At 39.1% G+C, this 25,721-nt stretch overlaps 2 protein-coding genes across 3 annotated transcripts; one reads left to right on the forward strand and one right to left on the reverse strand.

Annotated features, from left to right (window-relative positions):
- Positions 1–5,575: 5,575 nt before the first annotated feature.
- On the forward strand, positions 5,576–14,640 carry LOC116053332 (leukotriene B4 receptor 1-like). Its single transcript, XM_035994021.1, has 4 exons — positions 5,576–7,592; positions 10,541–11,075; positions 11,900–12,170; positions 13,432–14,640. The coding sequence occupies exons 2-4, from the start codon at positions 10,597–10,599 to the stop codon at positions 13,816–13,818; spliced, it is 1,137 nt and encodes a 378-aa protein (XP_035849914.1). The 5' UTR covers positions 5,576–7,592; positions 10,541–10,596; the 3' UTR covers positions 13,819–14,640.
- A 1,441-nt stretch (positions 14,641–16,081) lies between these two features.
- LOC116053324 (kelch-like protein 33) lies at positions 16,082–23,991 on the reverse strand. Of its 2 annotated transcripts, XM_031304389.2 has the most exons (7): positions 23,911–23,991; positions 22,773–23,449; positions 20,504–20,946; positions 19,789–20,031; positions 19,415–19,665; positions 18,360–18,530; positions 16,921–17,449 (listed from the first exon to the last, which is right to left on the reverse strand). In XM_031304389.2, exons 2-7 carry the CDS (start codon positions 23,323–23,325, stop codon positions 16,921–16,923), a joined length of 2,190 nt encoding a protein of 729 aa, XP_031160249.1. In that variant the 5' UTR covers positions 23,326–23,449; positions 23,911–23,991. The 2 variants fall into 2 exon arrangements, with proteins under 2 accessions (XP_031160250.1, XP_031160249.1); XM_031304390.2 differs by lacking the exon at positions 23,911–23,991 and having other exon boundaries at positions 16,082–17,449; positions 22,773–23,325.
- Positions 23,992–25,721: the final 1,730 nt, after the last annotated feature.

The following is a 25,721-nucleotide window of genomic DNA, read 5'->3' on the forward strand; positions in this document are numbered from 1 at the left end:
CAATCGAGAAACTGTAATGAAAGCATATCAACCAATACCTTACCTTGGAGTATGACTCAAGGTCTGATTACTTTAATCCCTAAACCACGCAAGGATTTACTTTATATTGATAACTGGCGTCCTATTTGTCTTTTAAATAATGATTATAAAATATTAGCCTTGATCTTTGCTAGAAGAATGAAAAAAGTATTAAACTCTATAATTGATGAAACACAATCAGGATTTATGCCCAATAGGCATATCTCCAACAACATTAGACTTGTCTTAGATTTAGTTGACTATTCATATTTAATTTCAGACGACAGCTTTGTGTTTTTCTTAGACTTTTTCAAGGCTTTTGATACCGTCGAGCATCATTTTCTCTATCATTCACTTAAGAAGTTTGGCTTGGGGGATTTCTTTTGTAATGCGATCAAAACTCTCTACAATAATGCAAATTGCTCCCTTAAACTTAAAAATGGGTCCTCGCCCAGATTTGAAATCAAATGTGGAATTCGGCAGGGATGCCCTATATCTCCCTACCATTTTCTGCTTGCAGCCCAACTTTTATGTGATTTTAAATGATTTTTATTCATTTTTTATCATTTTTTAATCATTTTTAACTGCACTTTGATGTTTTAATTTGCTTTGTTTTTTTAATCGTTTTCTAACTGTTCTTTAATGTTTTTATGTAAAAGCACTTTGTCAACTGGCAGATGACACAACACTGTTTTTAAAAGACAGCTCCCAGGTTCCTCTAGCAATTTCTATAATAGAAGTCTTCAGTAAAGCTTCTGGTCTCCGTTTAAATCTCAAAAAATGTGAATTACAAGCACTTAAAGATTGTGATGTTGATATGATCGCTAATATTCCTGTGAAAAATAGTATTAATTATTTAGGGCTTGTTATTGATAAAAATGAACTCCAAAGATGCAAGAATAATTTCACTCCCATTGTTGAAAAAACAAGAAAGAAATCCAACCTTTGGCTTTTACGTGACTTATCATTAAAAGGCAGGATTCTACTCTCGAAGGCTGAAGGAATATCAAGATTAACATACGCTGCACTGTCTTTATATGTAGATAAACAAATGTGTAAAACTATAGACAAAGTTCTATATAATTTTGTGTGGAAAAACCGCACTCACTATCTGAGAAAGTCTGTTTTAATGAATGAGTACAGTAAAGGTGGCCTCAGTTTCATGGACTTTAATACCTTAAATAACACTTTCAAAATTAATTGGATTAAACGTTATTTAAAGTGTCCAACTTCCTTGTGGAATTTTATTCCCCATTATGTTTTTTTCCTCAGTTGGTGGACTCCAGTTTTTATTGGTTTGTACCTATAATATTTACAAAATTCCTCTTAAATTTTCTTCATTCCATAAACAAATGCTGCTGGCTTGGTCTTTGATTTACAAGCATAATTTCTCTCCTCATAGGTTTTATATTTGGAACAACAAATATATTTTGTATAAAAACAAATCCATTTTCTTTCAGCAGTGGGTTGACAACAACATATTGCTTCTAAGTCAATTACTCAACCAGCATGGTCAGCTTTATAATTATGTTGAGTTTATTCATCACTACGGCATCCCTGTCTCTCCGAAGGAGTTCTCTATTGTTTTTGATGCAATACCTTCAGCTGTCGTTGCACTCTTTAAAGGTTTTAATGGAGTTGATGATCACCCTATACTGTTAAATGTGAAAGAAACAACTGTTGGGAATATCTGTTTTTCACTACAAGCTAAAAGTAAGAATAAGGCGACTCGTCAACTCTTTCAACAAGACGTTAAGAGTACACCATTACTTTTGGAAAATGTATTGTTTGGATTCACTCAATATGATAGAAAGCTTTATTCAGAGTATTATGTGATAAATTTGATAATTATTTTAACCAAATTGTATTTACATAAGTCAAAGTTTTTGAAAAAGAAGCCAAGCTTTTCGGAGCTGGCTGCCAATATTAAACAATACATATTTTCCATTTCTACCTGTACAAACAAAAAAGCTGTTAGATCATATGACCTTTTGTAAGCTTTACAAAATATTTGTATGAAGTTTTTTGCTTTGTTTTGGTTTTATTTTCCTTTAGTAACCCTCTGGCTCGTTTAGAACTTAGACTGTTAAGATGTACAGAAGATGTTCCTTCCTACTGTATGTCCACATTCTTCAATAAAGTTTGATATTGAAAAAAAAAAAAAAAAAAGGACCTGGTTGTCCTGTAGCACCTACTGTACCTCTAGCTATATATTAGAGTTGCTTCAACAGAATTACATATATTAAAGCTCCTTGGGTTTACCTGAGCCAGAAACAAAATCAACCAGTGCTTAAATGAAAGACTCTGGAAATGGCATGGAACAAACTGCCAGATTTGTATATGGGTGTGGCATAGACCCCAAGTTTTCCCAGCACCCCTCCATGGGATCATAGCGATGCACCCCCTTGTTATCCCTTGATGTATCTGTGTTTGCTGAAGACCCTCCCACCACGTATAACCGTCCACCAAGCACAGTTGCCCCTGGTGACAGATGAGGGCGAGGCAGGGCGGGGATGGATGACCAGGAGTCATGCGTGGTGTTGTACAGCTCACAGAAGAGTTGGTCTCCGAAGCCCATCCAGAGTGGCTGCAGCCCTCCAGCTACCACTAACCCCCTCCCCAAGGCTAACATGATATGGCCGGCAAGACCCGTTCCCACAGTCATGGGGGCTCTGGGTGAACAGCCACGGGAAGGATGGTAGTGGCACATAGAGGAAAGTCAGTGTTGATGGGGGTCACAGCCTCCAGAAATATAGATCTGTCCATCCAGAACAGCTGCTGTGTCCAGAGAGTGCGCCCGCCTGCAGGGGAGGACACTAAGGGTTATGAGTCAGGGTATGTTCTGTGTCAGAGAGAAGTGATAAATTACACATATTGTTTACTTGTACTAACCTCTTTCCCCCAAAGTTCCCTGTAGGTGGCTTTAAAGTGAGATATAACTTTTTTTCTACTTTGTTTCAAACATAATCTTTATCTGAGAAAGATCTTCAGAAGATGTTATTTTTTCATGACTGCACCTTTACGTGAAATGGGAAATTCATGTATTTACACACTTCCCTGTAATTTGTTAATGGTTATTCATTGTTTTGTAAGCCATCTAGACCTACTGTTAGATCTAATCTGATCTAACAGTAGGTGGGGACAATAAACATAAAATCTCTGAAGAGCAATTTTTGAAGGGGACACAAATAATACAGCCACAATTATACTTGTAGAGGACATGTGTTCACAGAGGAAAGCCTTAATACTATCATTAGTGTAGCATGGAGACTGTACCATTTTCCTTCTTTTCAGTGTTTCTCTTGATTCAATAAAAAAGCTGACTAAATTGACCGAAATATTCTTCTTTAAAACCATGTATTTATTTTTAAGTTGTTTATAATCAAGCCACAAAAATACCTTAAAACAAAATGACTTATTTTGAAAAAGTGTCCCCATCTAAAAGAAATACAATGCTTTTGTACACTTGTTAAATTAGCTGATCATAATGTAAATTAGTGAGCCACTGGTAAAGCTCATCTGCTAACCCTGACGGCCACACAGCTCCAAAAATATGAATTGTGCTCAACACACTTACCTGAGACTCTCCACCTGACTGTCCCTGGTCTCCCTGAGACTCTCCACCTGACTATCCCTGGTCTCCCTGTTCCTCAGGTCTTTCTGTCTCGTTTGCCAGTGACATAGTGACGTTAGTATTTCCATAAGCACCCATTCTTATAAAGATGTTACCAAATTGTCTTGATATGAGGACTTATTGTACTTGGCGTTTTGGTGTAGGCCTACTGAAAATATATCTTATGTCTGTTTTTCTTTTCTTTGTCATTTTTAACAACAACACAAATCTTTAACGTCAGATGTCTAAATATGAGTTATAGGTTCATAGGTTCACCACGTGGTCACATTATAATTATAAAATGATCTTGCGTCCTCCACATAAATATTAGGTTTCTTCTGGGACAGAGGATATATATTTAACTGATCAGCCACTTAACTTCATATTGAGCAAAACACAACTGTAGATCTTCAATATTAACCCTAATATCAGTTCACACACATAACGTTAGGCTATCGCCGTGGTAACGTTAGTTGTAGTGGGTGCATTTCTATCCAACAAGCTATAAGCTAGGTAACGTTACATTATATTACACTAACATAGCGAACTTTTTTGTCATGACTAATTCATTACTCAGCATCATTTCTATTTGAGAAAAGAACAACTTCATCCGATGTTTAATGTGAATAAAACAGCCTTGAACCTGTCACTCCTGTCACTACCCGATGTGACTGAGTCTGCTAGCGCAGATCCTACAGCATGCAGTGGACCAAGCCACTGTGAGGTAAGGGAGGGGGGGACTCAAAATGTTTCTAAACTTAAAAAGCATTTTTTGGGGTTTGTATTGTTTTACTGCTTACACAGACATTTTAAGTATACATCATTATGTTATTTACAATACACTGCATTGTTTTAATGATATTTCTAGGGGGGGAGGGGGCTGACCCCGACCCCCCTGGGATTTACGCCCTTGGCCATCAATAAACATCATTTGAATGGCAAATTATAAAATAATTAGATTAGTAAGTGATTAATAAAGCATCAAATAACATTAATTTGGCTCCATTAAATCTTTTTTGGTGATCTCTAAAAGTTATGTTTATAGATGCTTTACATTGTATTTATGAACCATTACCAGATATTATAATAATCAGTTGCAACTTTATAAAAGCATCCAAATAATGTTTACTAATGGTTCACAAATCATTTGGCAATCATTCACAAAAATACGTAATATAATATAGAAAATGTTATGATGTGTGCAACAATAACCTATTAAATAACAAATTTTAGCATTAGTAATAATAAGTAAAATTATCGTTGAATTGTTTAACAATAAAATAACTATTAACTGAAGTTTAAAAAAAACTATCAATTGACCATTTATTTTTGATTTTTATTTTGATGGTGATAGGGTGTTTTCTAATTATTTCCTTACTTATCAAGAATTAGATGTGAGGAAGGATGGAGCTTAGCTTAACACACTTGGAGCAGATGGAAACCACTGACCTGACTTACTTGTAACATAATATTTGTACACTGTAGTATTCCTACGTTAAGTAAAATATTGAGTACTTCTTCCACCACTGGCTAAAGCAAGTACTAAGTTATAGTCTGCAAACCTTTTATGTACATTCTCATACAAATCAAAGTCAGTCATTTGTCTCTAATGAAATCTCTCCTACTTCTCCACTCTCCAGACTCAATTTAATATGGCACAAGAGCCGAGCTGTCACGTCTTCCGTAGCCTTCATGAGCAGCTGTGCGAACCCAGTACTCTACTTCTTCGCAGGAAAGTCCTACATCCGGCGAGAAGGGCTGGCGTTCATGGCCCGCTTGTTTGAGGGCACTGGGCTGGACTCGGCCACCAGGAAGAGCCGACAAAACAGCCAGAACAGCCGCGAAAAAGACAAAGACGCAGATGCTGTCATGCTAAAGGACAAAGATTCAGACTCTGTTACCAACTCAAACTCTAATACCAAACCAGTAAAGAATGGTGAAGACACATGATTCAGCAGGCTTGAAGCTGGTGTTGTTCCTCTGAGTGGAAAATCCCCGTCCAATAACAAAAATGTCATCAGGGTTCATCATGCACTGCTGGTTCCTGCCAATGAAGACAAGATTCAGCAGCTGTTCAGCTAATGTAAATCCCTACTCAAAATGATACTGTTACCAACTTTAAAAGGGATGTCACTGGGCATACTGATCCAAGAACAGCTTGCCTTATCCTAAAGTGACATTGTTGAGATATATGAGACTTGCTCTGCACTGAACCATTTCATAAGGAAGAACTGTGGAGTATTATCTAGGACCCAGGTGGTGCTTTATGTTTACTTTGTTTTGCAAGATTTTTCGCAACATTTTTTATGCAATGTTTTATTTGTCAAAATGCCTGACAGAAGCATCGAAATGTCAAAATGAACTGAAAGAGGGAATATTGTTTTATCTCAGTGACGAGCACAAATTGAGAGCTCAGGTTCGATGGAGGCACTTGACTTTGTTTTTATATTATATTTTATATTCACACTGATGTGTTCGCTTTGCGTGCTTCGACAACATTCATGAACTATGGCTAAGGTTTTGATGACAATGATTGAAAAGGCTAAAGGCTGGACTTTTTCTGTATGACGTATATCAATTTCAACAGTACAAAGTTACACATTACTGTATGTGGTAGATTGATTGCAAGAGATTTAACAAGATTTACATTTACAACTTTACTGTTTGTACTGTAATTTGTTGACAGACGATGTCATTGCGATACAGAAAAGAAAAAGACAAGACTGTTTTACAGCACTGCAGTCTCGGCTAAGGATTTTAAGTAAGTTATGGGGTTTTACAGGTAATCCATTGGGTGCTGCTGTTTGTACGAATTGTTTCGAAAAATGCACTTACTGTTCTGCAAATGTTAGGGATGATTCAAGAAATGTACCAAAGCAACTGAGAAAAACTGCAAAGCTGCATGAATTGCTTTTTTTGGCAGTTGCACAGTGAGTTTATGAGACATTTATTCACTGAAAATAGCTGCCTTGTTTGGCTGGAATGATGAAAAACAGTGAGACTGAATCAAAACAGTAACGTTCTTGGCCGTAAGATGAAAACAATAAGCTAAAAGATGCTAAAATGCTCTATAGAGCTCATGAGAACTGCAAAGTTTAGTGATAATTCTCTGTGGGACGAGGGACCCCTTTCACATTATTGTCATTTGATCCATTGTTATTATGAAAACATTGATTAGTGCAGCTTTAAATAGAAAATCCCGACCTGGAATGTTTTAATATTTTACTGTGAGCATGCTCAGTAAAAAAATGAAATACAGAAAAATACCAAATGAAGTAAAGCAGCTGTAAATGTGACACATCTTAACTAGTTGCAATCCAGTTTATGTGGGAAGAGGAATATGCTGTAAATCTGCAAAGATGTCTGGTGAAAGAGAACAGACAATGCACACGATAGAGGAATGATTTAACACTCATGTATCAACAAGATCCTGACAGTTTACTGGAATAATAATCACCCCCTCACTTATTCACCCCCATGACGATCTTTTGTGCTGTTCATTCCTGCTCTTCCTCAAACGTTATGCCATCAGTTTCACAACATTTTGTGGCTCCATGCTATCCACGTTTTGCCTCTTTTATAACAAGGCACTACATTTCTGTCAATAAGCTGTATTGTTGCTGTTCCACACCGGGCAGCAGATGCATTGTCAACAGTTTTTCATAAAGCTGGCATGCATACCAGTACCACAGAATAAAATGTGAAGCAGGAACTACTGTCACATTGACACCCAGTGAGCTCAAGCTGGCTTCCTGTTGTCACTGGATTTTCTCTCCTATGAACACTCTTACTCAATATACTTTTAAGGTTTTCTCTTCACACGCAGTCTTCAAAGCAAAGAGAGAAGCTTGGGAGTCAACAGTAGATCAGTCAAGGTGTACAATAGATGGAAATTGGTAAACCTTTGGAGTGGATTGATCGTTGCCGCCTTTTAAAAAAAAAAAGATCAGCAGTTTAAGGTCAGTGAAGTTTTAATTTAAAAAAAACTTTGAAAGTTTAAAGGGCTCCTCTGCCTCTTTCGCTTCTTATAGTCAGTATGTGGTATAAAGCAGAACTGTTACATTAGTTCCTATTGCTTGCCAAATTCATTCAACACATGCGCTGCTTCATAAGACATTTACATTCTCAGATTAATTTGGACAACTGAGGGAGAATGCACTGTATTAGAAAAGAGGGGATTTTTATTTTTAACATTGCATCAAATTATGATGTCCCAAAACCAACCTTTAGAAACTTAAAATAAAGAAAAATATATCAGAATTTAAATTCCTCCCCTTTGTCTGGACTTATTTGGCCAAACAAATGTCAAAAATGGCACGAAATAAACCATAATCAAAAGGTAGGTAAAAATAGGTAAAAGCACAAATATGAGTAGGGAGTTTGTTTCAGTGGCGGTTTTTGGCACGGGCAAACCGGGCAGCCGCCCAGGGCAGCATTTTTTCATATCACATGGAGGACGGCACGAGAACTTTAAAAAAAGTCCTCTCAGCGCCTCCCCCACCCCCCCTTGCAGCTGTAGGCGCCCTGCTGGCACCCCTTACTTTCACAATGAAATGGACTAGTCCGTAGCGGTGTGGGGCGGGCGCGAAAGATAAACACAACACAACATTAGTAGCCTATATAAACGTTGCACATCATCCAAACGTTCGTAACGAGAATTATAGCTTTTCTATCTGCATAAATAAGCTTTTAATGATGAAGGTTCCAGGTGTATTTATTTCTTTCATTCTAAATTTTTTAGAGAACAGGTCTCAATTTGTTAAGCTAAACTCAAAAGTTAAGTCAGACAAGATCATGACAAACACAGGATCACCTCAGGGAACTGTTTTATCAGCCTTTGTTTTTACCATTTACACCGCAGACTACCGTCCACAGCAGGCAAGCTGTCAAGTTGTTAAATTTGCTGACGACACAGCGCTCATTGGTTTAATTGAAAATGATGACTATAGTCACTATCAAAATGAGATAAAAGCTTTTGTTGATTTTTGTGACACTCATTTCCTTGAACTCAATGTTAAGAAAACTAAAGAATTAATAATTGATTACAGGAGAAATAAGATGACAACTGAGCCAGTGGAAATTAAAGGTTCAGTAATAGAAAGAGTGAGCACATACAAGTATTTGGGCATTGTTTTTAATGATAGGCTAACATGGTCAGATCATGTTGACTTACTGATGAAAAAATTAAGTCCACGTGTATACTGTATGAGGAAGTTGCAGTCCTTTAAGGTGAATACAGATGTGGTGAGAATGTTTTTTATGTCAGTGATATGTAGTGTTTGGAGTTACTGTGTGGTGGGTTGGGGTGGGAATGCTGGGATAACTGAGAAGGCCAGGATTGATAGAGTGACTAAAAGGGCTGGAAAAATGGTAGGAGAGTTAAATACAGTGGATCAAGTATATGACATCCGTCTAGCAAAAATGACAGAAAATAACGAGGGACCCGGGTAACCTTCTTCATGGTAATTTGACGGGCAGAGTTATGGAACGTAGTGGTAGGCTAAGGCCTCCTGTGACACGAACTAAGCGGTATGCTCTCTCTTTTATACCTCAGACTATCAGACAGCACAACCAGCACTTTAAATGTACATTTTTATAAATTTTGTATTGTATTTATGTATTGTATTATATTGTATTTATTGTATTGTATGTATAGTGTATGAGCACTGTAATTTCCATTTCTATGGATGAAATAAACTTGACTTTGACTTTGCATTGGCAGACAAAAACTCATGATAGACCTCTTCAAATTAAAGCACCGGGCCTCTTGAAATGATAATACATATATATATATATATATATTTATTTATTTAATTTTATGATTCATGAGGAGTATACCGTTTTATTGTATTAATAAATGGCACTTTTTGAAGTATTTAATGTGTCAACTCTCACTGATTCTTGCTTACTCATTACATGGCGTTAGTTTTAAGGAGTAGGAGTTGCTATACATATTCAGGGGAGCGCAAGGACGGGTGGTATTTGTGATCTTATGTGGTCGGCCGGTCTGGGCCAAAATGCCAGGGCCAATTTTTGGTCCCAGACAGTCCGTCCCTGTCGATGACATCATTGATGATTTTGCGTCAAGGAAGGCCAGAAAGGTCAGGTTTTAGTTTTAGTTTGTGTTTTCTGTTCTTAGTGCTATAGTGTAATAATTAGATTTTCTTTAGTGTGTCTTCACATTTGTGTGATGAAAGATTTGTGCTATTTAGAATATTTCTATATTTTATTTGTATATTATTCCTAATATTTTATATTATTGTTGCTCTCTGCTCAATTTTTTATGATTGTATATTATTTTTTTATATACTGTATATTTATTTTAAGTTCTCATAACCTATACTGTCATATTTTGTGCAGAATTGTGTTCATTGACTTTTGGCAATGTTGGAAGTGGAGATTGTGCACCTTAAAAAGTGTGTTTCCTGTTGTAATTGCAATAGTTAATTTTTTTTGGAGGGGGGGGGGGGGGCACTCAAAGGGGGTCTTGCCCAGGGCACCATTCAATGTAGAACCGCCACTGGTTTGTTTGACAGTGCAATATTACTGTACTGAAATTTCCTATTTCCTTGCTGCACACAAGTCTTACACAATAAAATGTACACCTGGTTTTCACATATTAAGAAAGGTAGACTACTGTATCAATTCCTGTCGTCTCCACAGAAGCAGCTCATGACCTTTGGCCTCTCTTATGATTCTCTGCTGATTCCATTGACATATATAAACGGCTGATTCTGGCAGCTCTGCTGCTGTAAACTACACTCTAGAAATATGTTGTGTAGAGAGACAGTGACACAGATAGGAATACAATATATTGTGCAATATTCAGCCAGCATTGACACACACATGCGCATCTCACAAATCTTAATACAACATATCCTGTTTCCTGCCTGTTTGTCCATTGAAAGGTTGTGTCAGATTCACAGCTGCCGAAGCCGAACTCTGATTCATTAGAGGCTTTCCTGATGGCATCCAATATCACCACCACCACCACCTCCCAGCCGTCCTCTATGTCCATCAGCGCCCAGGTCGGCATCGCCATCCTGACCCTGGCGTTTGTGCTGGGCTTCCCCGGGAACCTGTTTGTGGTTTGGTCGGTGTTCTGCCGGGTGAAGAAACGCTCAGTGACCTGTTTGTTGGTGCTGAATGTGGCTATGGCGGATGCTTTCGTGCTGCTCAGCGCCCCTCTTTTCCTGCGCTACCTGGCTGGCGGACGGGGCTGGGAGTTTGGCTCGGCCGCATGCAAGCTGGTGCATTACCTGTCAAGTGTGAACATGTATGTGTCCATTTACCTCATCACCCTGATGAGCATAGACCGCTGGCTGGCCGTAAATAGGCCTTTTCTGTCCCAGAGAATGAGAACCAAGCACTCCCTGCTGATTGTACTGCTGGTGGTCTGGGTGTTAGCGTTCCTCCTGTCACTGCCGATGCCTTTCTACCGAAGGTAAGACTAAAGTTCTCTTTGTACATTTGGATCTATTACGTTTCTCAGTTTCACCCTTTCTTGAACAAAACCTGCAAAATTGTTGGTTCTCTTCGTTATGTGTTGAAGGTGTCATTTCTAATGTTAAGTTAGGTGTCCTTTGAAGAACTGTTGTGACAATTTAGAACTTTATAGATAATAGACTATAAAGGTATGGCTTTTTTTCTGGCAGTAAGAAAAAAAAGAAAAATTTTTTTTTTTAGGATGCTATCTTATCTGAATTACTGTCTTTTGTTTCATAACAAAATGAACTGTAATGGGAAATATAATTGATTTTATTTCCCTATTATTTTTTAAAGACAGTAAAAGTGTGATGCAGTGTAGCAGGCAGGCAGCATGAAAATTGAATTATATTAAAAACAAAACTACTGAGTGGGGCAAAGCACTGACCATGAACGATCATTACATAAACCACGACTGTATAAAAAAGCAAACAAAGAGACTGTGAGTTAAAACAAAACAAAAACATGCAGTTTGTTCAAATCTAGAGCCTCTTGCAAGCTCAAAACTTCAGTAACACTTGTGTGTTTTTACATCTTGATTTGTTTTAAGGTTGCTTAATAGTTTTGTCACTAATGAACTTCCATACTTAAAGCTAAATTGATGGTGAAACCAATTTGATTGCGCTGTTTCTGAATTGCCGCACACTATTATTACAGTAATAAAAATGCTGATATATCTGCTATAATTTATTAAAACATAAATTACAATTTATGTATCTATGTCTCTGGCTGGTATATCTATTGTCATATTCAATTTGTGTATTTCTTCTTGTTCTCTTACAGTAATCTGAAGGAGACCCCATCAGACAATATCAGTCATTGTATCCCATACCACTGGGGGAGCACGGGTCACCGGGTCTTCCAGTACCTGTTTGAGACCATCATGGCCTGCCTGTTGCCTTTCTCCCTCATCAACACCTGTTACTCCTCCGTCATCTGCCGTCTGCAAAGCGCCAAGTTCCAGCGCAGAGAACAAGGCAGCCGCCTCATCCTGCTAATCATCTCCGCCTTTGCAGTATTCTGGCTGCCCTATCACATCGTCAACATCATAGAGGTGATTTTGTTAAGTTCAGAGTTTGACCTACATGGGCTAGAAACTGCTACTGATTCCATTAGATACCAAAAATGTGCAAGTATTTTGGGGGTAAAATGCTCCTATAGAAGGACTCTGTAACGCATGTTGACCCAGAAAGTATTGACAGGCAAAATTCCTATTATAATGGGTGGGTCGCACAGTGTGATTACCAATTTTTTTGTAATGAGTTTGCAATAACGTGAAACCATTATTTATCATGATTGGTCAACAAATCTACTGACATTTCAGTTAAATATTGAAAAAAAATGCTATGCAATGCTCTTAAAATATACATTTTCCATTTAATATGTCCCGTCACTTCAGTGCTGCTTACTTTGATATATGTATCATTTATGATGTCATTTTTTAAATCTTCATCTACTGTAAATGTACTGTTCTCTATCACTATTTAATTGCAGTTGGTTCTACTTTGCTGTTTTTTGGTTCTGAGTTAAGTAACTGTCAATGAATGTCAACTCTCCCTGCAGATGTTTCACGTTAAAAGTCGATTCAAATGGCATCAAACATCACTTTCCTCACAGCTTTTAATGTGAAACTGCTGCAGGAAATGTTGACTTTCAAGGAGAGTAGCTTAAAGCTTTAGTGCGTAACTTTTTGACATTAATGAACGTCCGTCATATTCAAGCCGTTGCCAAATGAGTTGCTCGAAAGCTAATTAAGACTATCAGCTCCACACAACTCTCTCTGTATTTCTCAGTATGCCTATGTTCAGAAGATTGTGTCATCCGGTGACTTTCCCGTGCAAAAACTCAAGTGAAAATAATTACCTCTTCTGAAGAGTCCATCATGTTTTTTTAATTCTCCGTGTCTTCCTTGGTTACAAGCAAATGTGTGAAGGGGGTGTGGGGGTGGTGCGCGGTTACGTAAGGCTTGTATCATGTGGACACGCTGACAGTTTTGTTGTCATTACTTAACTACGCACTATAGCTTTAACACCAAATGTGGCAAGTAGAACTGACTGTGATTGAGTAGCGAGAGTTCCTACTAAAAGTAAAACCACAGAGTGGTGAGTGTAACACAACTCTGCTGATGTACTGATGGAATTAGTGCTGTGGAAATGTACATGATGAACTTACCAGAACCATTATAGAGCAGGTGATTCCACCAGCCTCTATGTCTTTGACCAGGCCGTTTTTTTGGGGACCTTTTATTTGTGTGCACTGGTTTTGCTGTTTCCTCTCTTCCTCTAACCTCCCTCTTACCCCTCTCCCTCCTCCAGGTGGTCGGTCTGTTGAAGGGCAGTGATCCAGTGATCGACGCTGCCGTTGCAGCCCGTCCAAATGTCACTGCCTTCGCCTTCTTCAGCAGCGCTGTCAACCCCATTCTCTATGTGTTCGCCGGCAGCTCCCACATCCGCCAGGCCGGCCTCAGTTTCATGGGCAAGCTCTTCGAGGCCACCAACTCGGAAAGCAGGGGCACGTCTACCCGTAGCGGCCGCATGAGCCGCAGCAGCTCTTCACCAGATGAAAGCTCTGTCCTGCACACACTCTTGATCAAACTGGGAAGTCCTTTCAAAAGCAAGAACAAGGACAGGAGCAGCAATGTGGCAGGCAAAGAGGTTGATCAGCCTGAACTCAAGACTTTGGCCAGTGTTGAGATGATATAATAGTTTTTCCTACTTTCCCCAACTCGTTGATTAGACACAGACTGTGTTGACTCGTAATTTGCATCATCAAGCTTTACTTACGTGACTTTTATATCTGGGAATATTTCAACAACTATTGGATGGATTTCCATGAAATTTGGTACAAAAATAAAATAAGATGAATCCTAATGACTTTGCCACTAGAGAATGGAAATGTTCACTTATCCAATGAAATATCTTAACATCTATTTGATGGATTGGTGCCCAATTTTGTACAGACATTCATGGTCCCCAGGTGAGGAATCCTAATGACTTTGGTGATCTTCTGACATTTCCTGTAAAGCCACCACAAGGTTAACATTTGTGGTTCTGAATGAAATGACTCGTCAATATTGGATTGATTGCCATGAAATTTGGTACTCACAATAACATTTCCCTCAGGATAGACCACAAGAAATGTACCCTAACTTACCCTGGTACCATTATCAGATGTAATGTAATGTAATTTGTCCTGTACTTTTATTTATGACCAAATACCTGCAAAACTGATTCCCATCAGCCTCAGCTGTACTTTCTGTTTAGTGCTAAATATTGAATGTTTGCATGCTAACACGCTAAGCTAAGAATGTGAACATTAACTCAAATCACCAATGTGACTAAGTAGCATGGCTGTGTCAAAAAAGGTGTTCACAGATAAAAAACACCTTTTCTACATGGCTAAGTCTAAAAAACAATGTTTGACTTAGCTATGGCAGTGACTTAATAATACATAATAATTGATGTATATTTGGCTATTTAAATGATCAGATATATTTTGGATGTGTGAGAATATTGTTTTACATTTACTAGTAACTTGTCTAGTCATTAGTCAAAAAAACAAAAGACAATGTTTAACTTAATAAAGGTTTTTAATATTGAATCTCTTCTGTTGTGTATTTTCACAAGAGTTCTAGATGAGTACATGAAGTACTGGCTTGCAAAAATAATTGTTCACTTATGCAATGTTCTGCAGCATGAGCAGATCATTGCATAAGAAACATTTCACAAAAGCAACATCCTTTCATCTCTGTCCACTATTTCATAACAGAAACAGCCACGTCACAAGATTTAATGTGGTTAATCACATTTTATTTGAAAATTGCTGCGCAAAAGACAGAAAGGGATTTTTCTACAGGAAACATGAGTCATATTTAAAGCTGCTGAGTGACAGAGTGAAGGGACATCAACAGATATCTTAGTATGACAACATCCTTGAAACACAAGTGTAGTACAGGATGATGACAAAATCCTGGTGGCTTAGTAACAGTGTCAACTCCTTACATGTGGCCAAGAGGCCTGCTGCTTTGAGAGCCACAGATGTCCAATAACAATGTCAAAAACCCCTGGACCTAAAAAGGTCAACACACACTAGGATAGACTTTCTTGATCCCCTATCCTTATATGCTGTAGTTGTTATAACCCTTCAAAGATGATGATAAATCTCAACCTCAAAGGTTCATTCTTTACCATGGAAACAGCCGTTGACAACAACACCTTCTCAACACTTTGGACCTTGTTGTGTTTCTGATGCTTTCTGCCAGACAGAGGGTGTAAGATCTCCCCCACATACAGTATACAACTACTTTTAATTATCACAGTATTGAAATGTCATACAGAGGTCACATGATGACAAATGAATAAACAATTTCCAAGCAACTGAACAAATTTGTCTGCTGAGGAATTTTGAATTAAGTATAGGTGCATTCCTTTGAGAGCCCGTTTTGACTGGCAAAGAGCATACTGTATGGACCTGAATATCATGCAGGCCTCCTGTTTTCTAAAAGGGAACTAATCCTGTTTTTTAAAAGTCTATTTGACGTCCCTTTGGACTGTGTCTTAGCCCAGTCGAATAGAAGAGTTTGACAAAGAGCTGAGGAGTTGGTGTTGGCAAAGTTGTATTCACAATTTTAAATTGACAGGAATCAAAATTTTTACGAGGTCTGAGTTTGACAACTACTTCAGACTAGAGGACAGATCCTCTGTCTAATCCCCCCTTTTTAAATAATCTTTTGTTATGATACTGCACTGAATATCTACTGTATTTTGTTTTGTGTGTCTGTCTGCAGAAGGACCAAAAGACAAAGTACGCCCATGAAGGAAAACAGAAGACTGGGCGGAGAAACACAAGGTAAAAGATTATAAACCTGTGGGCCAAAAAGCGAAAAGAAAAAGATTCAGGATTAGAAAAGAATTGCAATTGTTCATTTTATTATCACACACACACACACACACACACACACACACACACACACACACACACACACACACACACACACACACACACACACACACACACAGTTCTAACTTTAGTCAACTGATGACAGGAAGCTGTTTGTGAATAGATAAATAGGACAAAACTGTTGTGAAAATCAGAAGACCCATTGTTGTGGCTTGTGCGAACTCATTGAGCGTCATTTTGGATTGCTGTGGTTGACTGAAGTATTGGAGAGTTGAATTTACATAAATGTCATTTGACGTTGGTTGCTGCTTTGGGGCGTACATGGCCACCACATATTATTTAACCAGGTCAAGGTCTCATTCAACATCTCCCTTTGTACCTAATTGGGCTCTGCTGGTGTTCACATTTAGATAGCTTTGACCTAATTTTACATTTGACCAGTACAGCAAGAATGAATTATTCAGAACACAAAATAAACACAATTTAAAATATATACAAACTCACACACACAAAATTAGCCTAACCTAGCCCAATTATTGTTTACAGGGGCAGCCCAGCATTATTTTAATGTAGGGAGACCCACAAGAGACACATGGAAATCATGGTCAAAATTACCCTGACTTTTAGTGTCTAGTATGGGTCAAACTCCAAAAACACTGCATCCTACATTTCCCATAATGCAACCAACTGTAACCGACCATCCCAGCCTTCCTGCCCACATCTTTCAAACTCAAAGTTTGTATTGCATTTCTGATGACATCATGTGTCTCTGATGTAAATATAATAGGGCCTGGTTGTCCTGTAGCACCTACTGTACCTAGCTATATATTAGAGTTGCTTCAACAGAATTACATATATTAAAGCTCCTTGGGTTTACCTGAGCCAGAAACAAAATCAACCAGTGCTTAAATGAAAGACTCTGGAAATGGCATGGAACAAACTGCCAGATTTGTATATGGGTGTGGCATAGACCCCAAGTTTTCCCAGCACCCCTCCATGGGATCATAGCGATGCACCCCCTTATTATCCCTTGATGTATCTGTGTTTGCTGAAGACCCTCCCACCACATATAACCGTCCACCAAGCACAGTTGCTCCTGGTGACAGATGAGGGCGAGGCAGGGCGGGGATGGATGACCAGGAGTCATGCGTGGTGTTGTACAGCTCACAGAAGAGTTGGTCTCCGAAGCCCATCCAGAGCGGCTGCAGCCCTCCAGCTACCACTAACCCCCTCCCCAAGGCTAACATGATATGGCCGGCACGACCCGTTCCCACAGTCATGGGGGCTCTGGGTGAACAGCCACGGGAAGGATGGTAGTGGCACATAGAGGAAAGACAGTGTTGATGGGGGTCACAGCCTCCAGAAATATAGATCTGTCCATCCAGAACAGCTGCAGCGTGGCTGCACACTGCTGTGTCCAGAGAGTGCGCCCGCCTGCAGGGGAGGACACTAAGGGTTATGAGTCAGGGTATGTTCTGTGTCAGAGAGAAGTGATAAATTACACATATTGTTTACTTGTACTAACCTCTTTCCCCCAAAGTTCCCTGTAGGTGGCTTTAAAGTGAGATATAACTTTTTTTTTACTTTGTTTCAAACATAATCTTTATCTGAGAAAGATCTTCAGAAGATGTTATTTTTTCATGACTGCACCTTTACGTGAAATGGGAAATTCATGTATTTACACACTTCCCTGTAATTTAGGGTGGGTTCATTTTTACGTTCAGAAATGTCTGATCTGGCCTCGAAGTTCAAATAAAGTAATGTGGGTAAGTAAAGTTTCCCTTTTAAATACAGCCAGGTAATAAAGAAAATCTAACAGCATTTTATTACAACAATTGTTTTTGCATTAGTAAAGATGTAGTATGGATGCATACTGTACAGTACAGTGCATATTCACAGTATTAGTAACTGTACTCCTTATACAATAACTTTACTTTTATGTTCACCTTTATTTGTCGCCGACAACAACTGATTTTGCAGCATCAAGTGCAACATACAGTACATACTGTAAAGCAAACATGAAATAACTGACTCAGCAGCACTGCATCAATAAACACGGATAATCATCGGAACAGTAACAACCAATATAACTAGTTTATTATTATAATCAAGATCAGAATATGCCAAGAGAGTCATCCAGCGGCAACAACATAACGCCAAAGATCATTTCAGTAGATTGTTTGCCAATGAAGACTTAGAAAGAGGGCAGATAATGTAGCAAGTGCTGATTGTATAACTTGTTACATCCCAGCCCAAGTTTATTAAAGTGCTAAAATACAGCTCAGACATGCATGCCTGCCTTTTCAGGTTTTATTAGTGCAGTCCCTTTAGTGTTATACTGTACCTCCAGGTGTTCTCCTCAGGAGTGTAGTACTCCACAGCATCCAGGTATTGGCTGTCGTCACAGTTACCACCCAGAGCAAAGATCTTACCTTCCAGACACACAGCAGAAAAGTTGTCCCTTTGACACAGCATGTCAGGTAGTCGTTCCCATTTACACTGAGACAGGTCAAACCTACACAGAGAGCGAGAAACAGGACTATGAGTAACAAATACAATATTATTGCAATAAAAATGTATTGTCATTGCAGTTTTTCCAGACTACTTACTGTTACTGTGGAAAGTGAGGAATCTGACAATAGCTGATGTTCGACTTTGTTATAGCGCTCAACATCTCCCTCAAATGTCCAGTTTTTTTAAACTGTGAACTTTCAAAACATCAATACGGTGTTGCATAAACGTGCTTGAAGGCATGTTTTTGGATATATATACTGTATATATACATACTGTTTCTCTGTATTGGCAGAGTGTGTGTAGGAGCAGACTAGAGGATCATAAGGGGATGGTTCTGTCTCATAATTAGCGGCTGATGGAAAACACCTGGGAGATGCCTTGATCAACTGAGGAGATGAAGAGTTCCTGAAACCGAGACGTTCCTGAAAGGGTTTATTCTTTAGACTATGTGACAATTTAGGAATCTCCCCTTAAGCTGTGAATTAAAACCTGAACTGCCAACATCAAAAGAGAAGCAGGCCATATCAGCCAGAGAAACTATCACCAGCGGCTTTGCAGAAGGATGTTGCGTCACATCCGTGATACAGATCTAATCCTGCTGCTGCGGGTGAGTCAAACCTGTCCCCCAAATCTCCTGCAGTGTCCTAGCTAATATTTTCACAAAGTAAAGCTTTCCCTGTAATTGAGAACATGTTGTCGTTCACCCTGTCTAATTAATTGATTAGTTGATGGAAAATGAATCAGCAACAATTTTGTTTGTTAGTTTTTTCAACAAATTGCCAAACATTCACTGATCTAGTTTCATAAATATTAATATTTTACTTTTTCTTAGTCTTTTGTGATCTGAAACCCCCTCCTCCCCTCTCTCTCACACACACACCCTACCTCAAGGCAGACTTAAGGATATCCAGTGCTCCGTAGTACTTGCGTCCTCCCAGGACATAAAGGTTGTTGTTGAGGAGACAGACGCAGTGTCTGAACCGGGGCGGTTCAGGAAGCTTGGTGAATGGCCTCCACTCTATGCTTCTGATCAGACCATGTCCACGGTGGAACTGCTGAGCGAACCACAAGGTCTGGCTGGGAACCATCTTCATGCATTCATCATCAACAGTGTCCCCACCAACCAGAACCAGAACCTTAACCAAGATATAAGGCATTTCTAAAGCACGATTATCGAATATATTATCATGGAAGATTGTCCTGGAAACTGTGTGTGTGTGTGTGTGTGTGTGTGTGTGTGTGTGTGTGTGTGTGTGTACCTGGTTTGGGTTGCGAGGTCGGCACTCAGGCCCTGTGTAATCCTCCTCCAGGAGGCTTTGGAGAGCCTCCAGTGATCCTCTGGCCCCTGGGCTCCTGTAGAGGAGGCCGCAGCTTAGGGCCTCCTGGAGCTCAGAGTAGCTGAGGAGGGGGAGACGAATACGGTGGAGCAGGCCTGGCAGAACTGGTAGTCTCTCTTTAGGGCTATCCTCCACCCAGTCAACTACTGCCCTGAACACCACTATCTAAGTATAAGGAAAAGAAATTCATAATTCACAGCTTCCCTGTATTTGTTGAAATAGAAGGTTTAAAAACTGGCCATTGGTCAGGATAATGCATAGTAGGTATCACATGGTTATTAGTCATAACCTTAATTGAGTGAACTAAATCCTGGTTCTCAAATTTGAAGCAACTTTTTATTCATGTATGGATTTTTCTTAAACTGATTGATTTAAAGTTTATTCTATACATTTTCATAGGTCCAAAGTTTCTTATTTCATCCTAAAAAAAACAAAAGTAAAGTGCTTGCAATTTTATGAAATGAAAGGAGAGCTCTCATTTCAGATGCTGGAACCAGCAATTGTTGTTAGCCACTGGGTCGTTCTTTATAAAAAACACTAGATGGAGCCAAAGTGTCATATTTTCAAATCCTAATCTGCCAAAATATAGGTATTAAGACGCAAGAGGATGACCAACAAAATAAGAAAAATATATTACCTCACTCTCTACATACAATGAGTCCTTCTCAAGCATCTTCTCCAGGAAGGAACAGGGGACATCCTTGAACTTCTCCCCAGCAGAGATGCACTGGAAGTGGGCTAGGATGTACTCCTCTGCAGCCTGCCCCAGCTGGACCAGCGCATAGGTCTCAGCTAGGACCAGCACATCCAGACAGGTGCTTTCATCCATTCTGTCCCGTAGGAAGTCAATGCACAGTGAGAGCGCCCCCTGCAGCTGGAACTGACACAGTGCATCTGTCAGCTCCCAAATCTGGCTCCAGCCCATTCTGAGCTGACCCGTGTAGATGAAGCCGAGCATGGATTCAATGACCCAGGATGCCACGCCTCGCAGGCATACAATGTCCTCACTGGACTCCCGTAACCCTCCACAGAGCAGTGCCCGAAAATAGTCCCCACCTGCTGCTAACACCACACGGTGTGCTAAGACATAAAGGAAGGATAAACAAAAAGAGGCATTGACAAAACTACTCCAGAAATGTCAGTGGATGACTGTCTCTTACTGCAGGGCTGGACCAAGCCCCAAATTGTGACGCCACCCATTGACGGCCCTCTGAAAAATGCATTTACAACTTATTCACCAGCATCTGCAGCTGTCAAATACAGTAATTGTTATTTTGCACTTACAGCGGCACATGTTGTGCCAGCATGTGTCATTAGGAAATACTAGTAGACTTGTTTCAATCTTGTTTCAACCTAACACAAGACATCTGTTGTACTGTATACGACTGAGTCCCCTATCACTGATACTACTTTCTTCTCCTAACTGGATAACAAACAGCTGAAGACAACATGCTTATTAGCTATTCTGGGAGGCATTACTGGGAAATGTCCAATTGTAAATGAGGGAAGCACATAAGAGTTTAAGTGGATGTAAAATAGGTCACTATATTGTACTTTACTTGAGTATTCCTGTTTTCTGCTACTTTTATAATTTTTACTCCACTACATTTTAGAGGGAAGTGTTGCACTTTTTACTCCACTACTGATCATTTGACATTTGATCAAACAAAGGACTTTCACCCAGGAGACCGGGGTTCGTGTACTGTTTGAACATAAAAGTAAATGGCAAGTTTAAAAAAAAAAAAAAACTTTACGGAACAGAGTTGCATTATGTTCTGCATCATGTGCCTAACCGTAAATGAGGTAGTCTATATCCAAGACGCCAAAACATTATAAAATTGTTCATCTTAATGTCATCTTAGTGTTAAAGAGTTAAATAGGGAACTATTGTGGCATTACTTTTTGTGTAGTCTATATCAACAATGTTCCACTTCCGCGATTGCTCAGGTGCCGCCGAATGTCCCTCATTTAGGCCGGATGTCCGTTACCTTGGGCATTCTTTGTGTTTGCATTTTAAACTCCGGTCGATTTATGAGGACTATGGTTAACTGCTCCTCAGATCTCTGCAGGGTTAATCCAGATTCAACGATTGTGATTGGATTGAAGTTTTTATTCTTAATACGTTAAGTGTTGTACTTTGAGAGCAAAGATTACCGGAGTCAAATTCCTTGTTTGTCTACACAAACTTGGCCAATAAAGCTGATTCTGATTAAAGAAATGCCAATGAACCAGAACACATTTTTCTTCCATCCCGGAAATCTGTGTGGAGTCGCAAGACCCTCTCCGCAGTGGTCTGGCAAAGCAAGATTCTAAATGATTTTAACCCAAACCACAGTCTTTTTCTAAACTTAAATAAGTAGTTTTGGTACCTACCTAACCCAGCTGTGACCGTTTCACAACGTGAACATGTTAAAAGCACCACTGTTACGTTATTTGGTTTAGACACGAGGATGGAAAACCCTCCTGTGGGTCAAATTTCCTGCCACCGCTAGGAGCGCTAATTTATAAAACACTCCTGTGGCTCGTATTAGAAGGTAAGAATAAATTACCCATCATCATATCTTTTTGAGGATTTGTTGATTAAAATAAGTCTTGAAAGTGCTCATTTTTAAACTGGCTCAACTTTTGCCGCCATGCATCATTACCATCATCTGGCAATGCCCTGCAGTGGCCATTCAAATTGATGTTAGATTACTTTTGTAAATGTACATTCCTGTTAGATTACTTTTATTAAACATTGCACATTAATGTTGTCTCATAGATACCTATAGCAGCACGCCCCCACCAACACATATTTTGTCTAATGTCGCTCTACTTCCGCCTTTGACAACAATCGTAATTCACACATGGTCCTTTCGTCAGGAACAGTCTATACATGTAGGACTTCTCTTGTTTTTGTCTCTTACCTGAGTATCTCTCTCCACTCTCTGCTTGTATTGTGAAGTCACAACCAACACCTCTCTCCCACATGATCTTAATGTTAGTCAAGCTCTTCTCTCTCTCTGTGGCCGCAGAGGTTGTGACTTTTGACGTGCACCTTTGACTCAGCCTCTCCATCTCTAGAAACCTGCAAGCATTCAGCACCTCCTCCATTACCCCTTTCTTACTGAAGTCTACGGCTACATTTCCACAGTACGCAAAGTCCAGAACAGCACTTAACCCAACTGGGGTCAAACAATGTGCTATATCCTCCACTCCAAGCCCACATTTGAGTTTAGAGCCAAAAAATACATCAGGGTGTTGACTGGCAGCTGCCAGAACAAGTCTGTGAGCTTGGAAAGATTTGCCTTGGAGGGGGAAAATGCAGTCCAGGAGTAGGTCTTCCTCCTGTAGGCTATTTAGGCGAGTGAAGAGGGTATCGGAGTGTGAGGGAAGGGTGTAAGAGTAGAGATCTTCTGGAGAAATTAAGGGATGGTGAAGAGGGTGGTTTTGGTAGAGAGTTTGCCTAACATCATCCATATCTGTTTTACCTTTTCTCTCTTGCTCTTCTTTTTCCTACTTTTTATTTCTGATCATAATGTCTTGCTGTACCCACTGAGACTTGGCCCACCTGCTTGTCACGATACGGACGACCAGACATTTCCTGTCAGAGGGCAAAAAGGGAGAGCTGCGATAACAAAAGAACAGGGAAAGTAGGGAATGCTGCATTCCTGGAATTGTCACATACATAGTCATTGTACTTATTTACTTTGTCAGCAGACACGCATCACTTGTCCTTGTGACCCCTAAGGTGTCTTCTTATGCTTTCTAAATATAACCTCACCTTCAATATGTAACTGTAAACAATGTCATGACCAACCCAAGTTCACAAAAGGGTTCAGAGCATTCAGTCAGTCACTCGCTTTAGCAATGCTGCAAGATAATGTGTCAGTAAACAAATGTTGCTCTGTTGCACAGTCCTAATGTTGATTTGAAAAGCACTTTGTATTTCTACAATTTGTGACATGATACACCAGCATCACACTAACTATTGTGAGTTGAATCTTCACTTTTAACAAATGGTTAATATCCCATTTTGGAATAAGAGTCTGCATAGACACTTACCTTAGTTATTCCTCTACCAGTGTGGGTGTAACAAGTGACTTTGACCAGGGCACAATGACATTGTAAGCATGTGGGTGCATGTTTAATAATAGCTGGGTACTGGCACTATGACGAATACACTGCAAGAAGTATTCTACCTTATAAGTCAGTCAGTATAGAGTCTAAAAGCTTGATCTTTTTAGTCCAAATGGAAAGCAGGTAGACTTAGTAACGTTGTCCTTTTTTTCAATGCAAATTAAAAATGATACATGAAAGATATTTTTTTTTGTAACTGAAGGAGTAGCATACTAGATTTCAAATATCTGTTAATAAACCTACATAATGAAGGTTAAGTGTAACCTTACCAACCTTTATTAATTCTTTATTGAATTTTCTTGCAGTGTATAAGCGTCAGTGTCAACAACAACATAAGTCTACTACTACTGTTGGTCTTCACTAGTACCCTATTCTATTCAGCTCTGTTGGATATTTTAAAGCATAAAAACAGTTTAAACTTGTGTGGATGTTAGAAGCCAAGTTCTTATTGTACTGCATGATCTGTTTAGTACACAATGTGTTTAAAATGATTTGCTAATGGATGTTGATGACAATGTTGGGTGTCTTTAGAGAGACATTTGACTAATGAAATAGTCAAAGCAAAAGGTAAAACATGGAATAGAAGAATAAATTCATACATCATAGTTTTTTAGCATGCATCTTGTAAAAGCAGAGGAGGAATTGGCTCCTGTGTATGGGGAAAACATTACTGTTGTGTATTGTCAACATTTCTGAAAAAAAACCAACTAAACATTGGTTAAATCAGCAAACAGCTGTTATCTTCCAACATTTAAAAATGTGCATTATTCATGATAATTGTATTTATTTTATTTTTTAAATAGTTCAAAATCATGTATCACTTGGCAAACATTTGAATAATACTAGTTTTACGAAAAAAAAATTGCGTGCCAGAATAAATGGAAATAAAATATTTTGAACAGAAATCCCAGAATAAATGAGTAAAGACGCCAAAACATTATAAAAATATTCTTAATGTCATTTTAGTGTTGAAGAGTTAAATAGGGAACTATTGTGGCGTTTCTTTTTGTGTAGTCTATAATATAGACTACACAAAAAGTAACGAAGAATATAGATACTCTATATCAACGACGTTCCACTTCCGGAATTGCTCTGGTGCTGCCGGAAATTCCGCCAAATGTCCCTCATTTAGGCCGGATGTCCGTTACCCTGGGCTTTCTTTGTGTTGGCATTTTGGCATCTGATCTCTGCAGGGTAAATCCAGACAGCTAGCTAGACTATCTGTCCAATCTGAGTTTTCTGTTGCATGACTAAAACAACTTTTGAACGTACACATGTTCCACCCAAACAAGTTCCTTCTCGAAGCTGTTTTGCAGCAGCGCTGTTGCTCCGTACGGCGCTTAGCGTTTTCTCCCATCCCGGAATGCTGTGTGGACTAGCCAGACCCTCGTCCGCAGTGCTGTGGCGGAAGGTCTGGCAATGCAAGACTACTTTTTGTGTTGCTTGTTTTTCTTGGCAAGAGTTTTGTGCTAAACCATAATTAATGTGACTTTTGCCATGTGCTTACAATAAAATCCAAGACAGGGTTGTACTTTGATTTTACAGTACATACTTTTTTTTTTTTTTTTTTTTTTTTTAAAAATCTGGAACCACCCACTTGCTCTTCTGTTTACTGCAAACTTTGCTGTTGTGGCCACCACAGAACAGCTACCAGAAACTAGATATGGCAAACATAAAATATATTAGGTTACCTTAGCATAAATCAGAAAAAATATTGTCAATGAAAATTGCTAAAA

Source organism: Sander lucioperca, chromosome 17 (assembly GCF_008315115.2).
Source record: "Sander lucioperca isolate FBNREF2018 chromosome 17, SLUC_FBN_1.2, whole genome shotgun sequence".
NCBI classification, from domain to species: Eukaryota; Metazoa; Chordata; class Actinopteri; order Perciformes; family Percidae; genus Sander; species Sander lucioperca.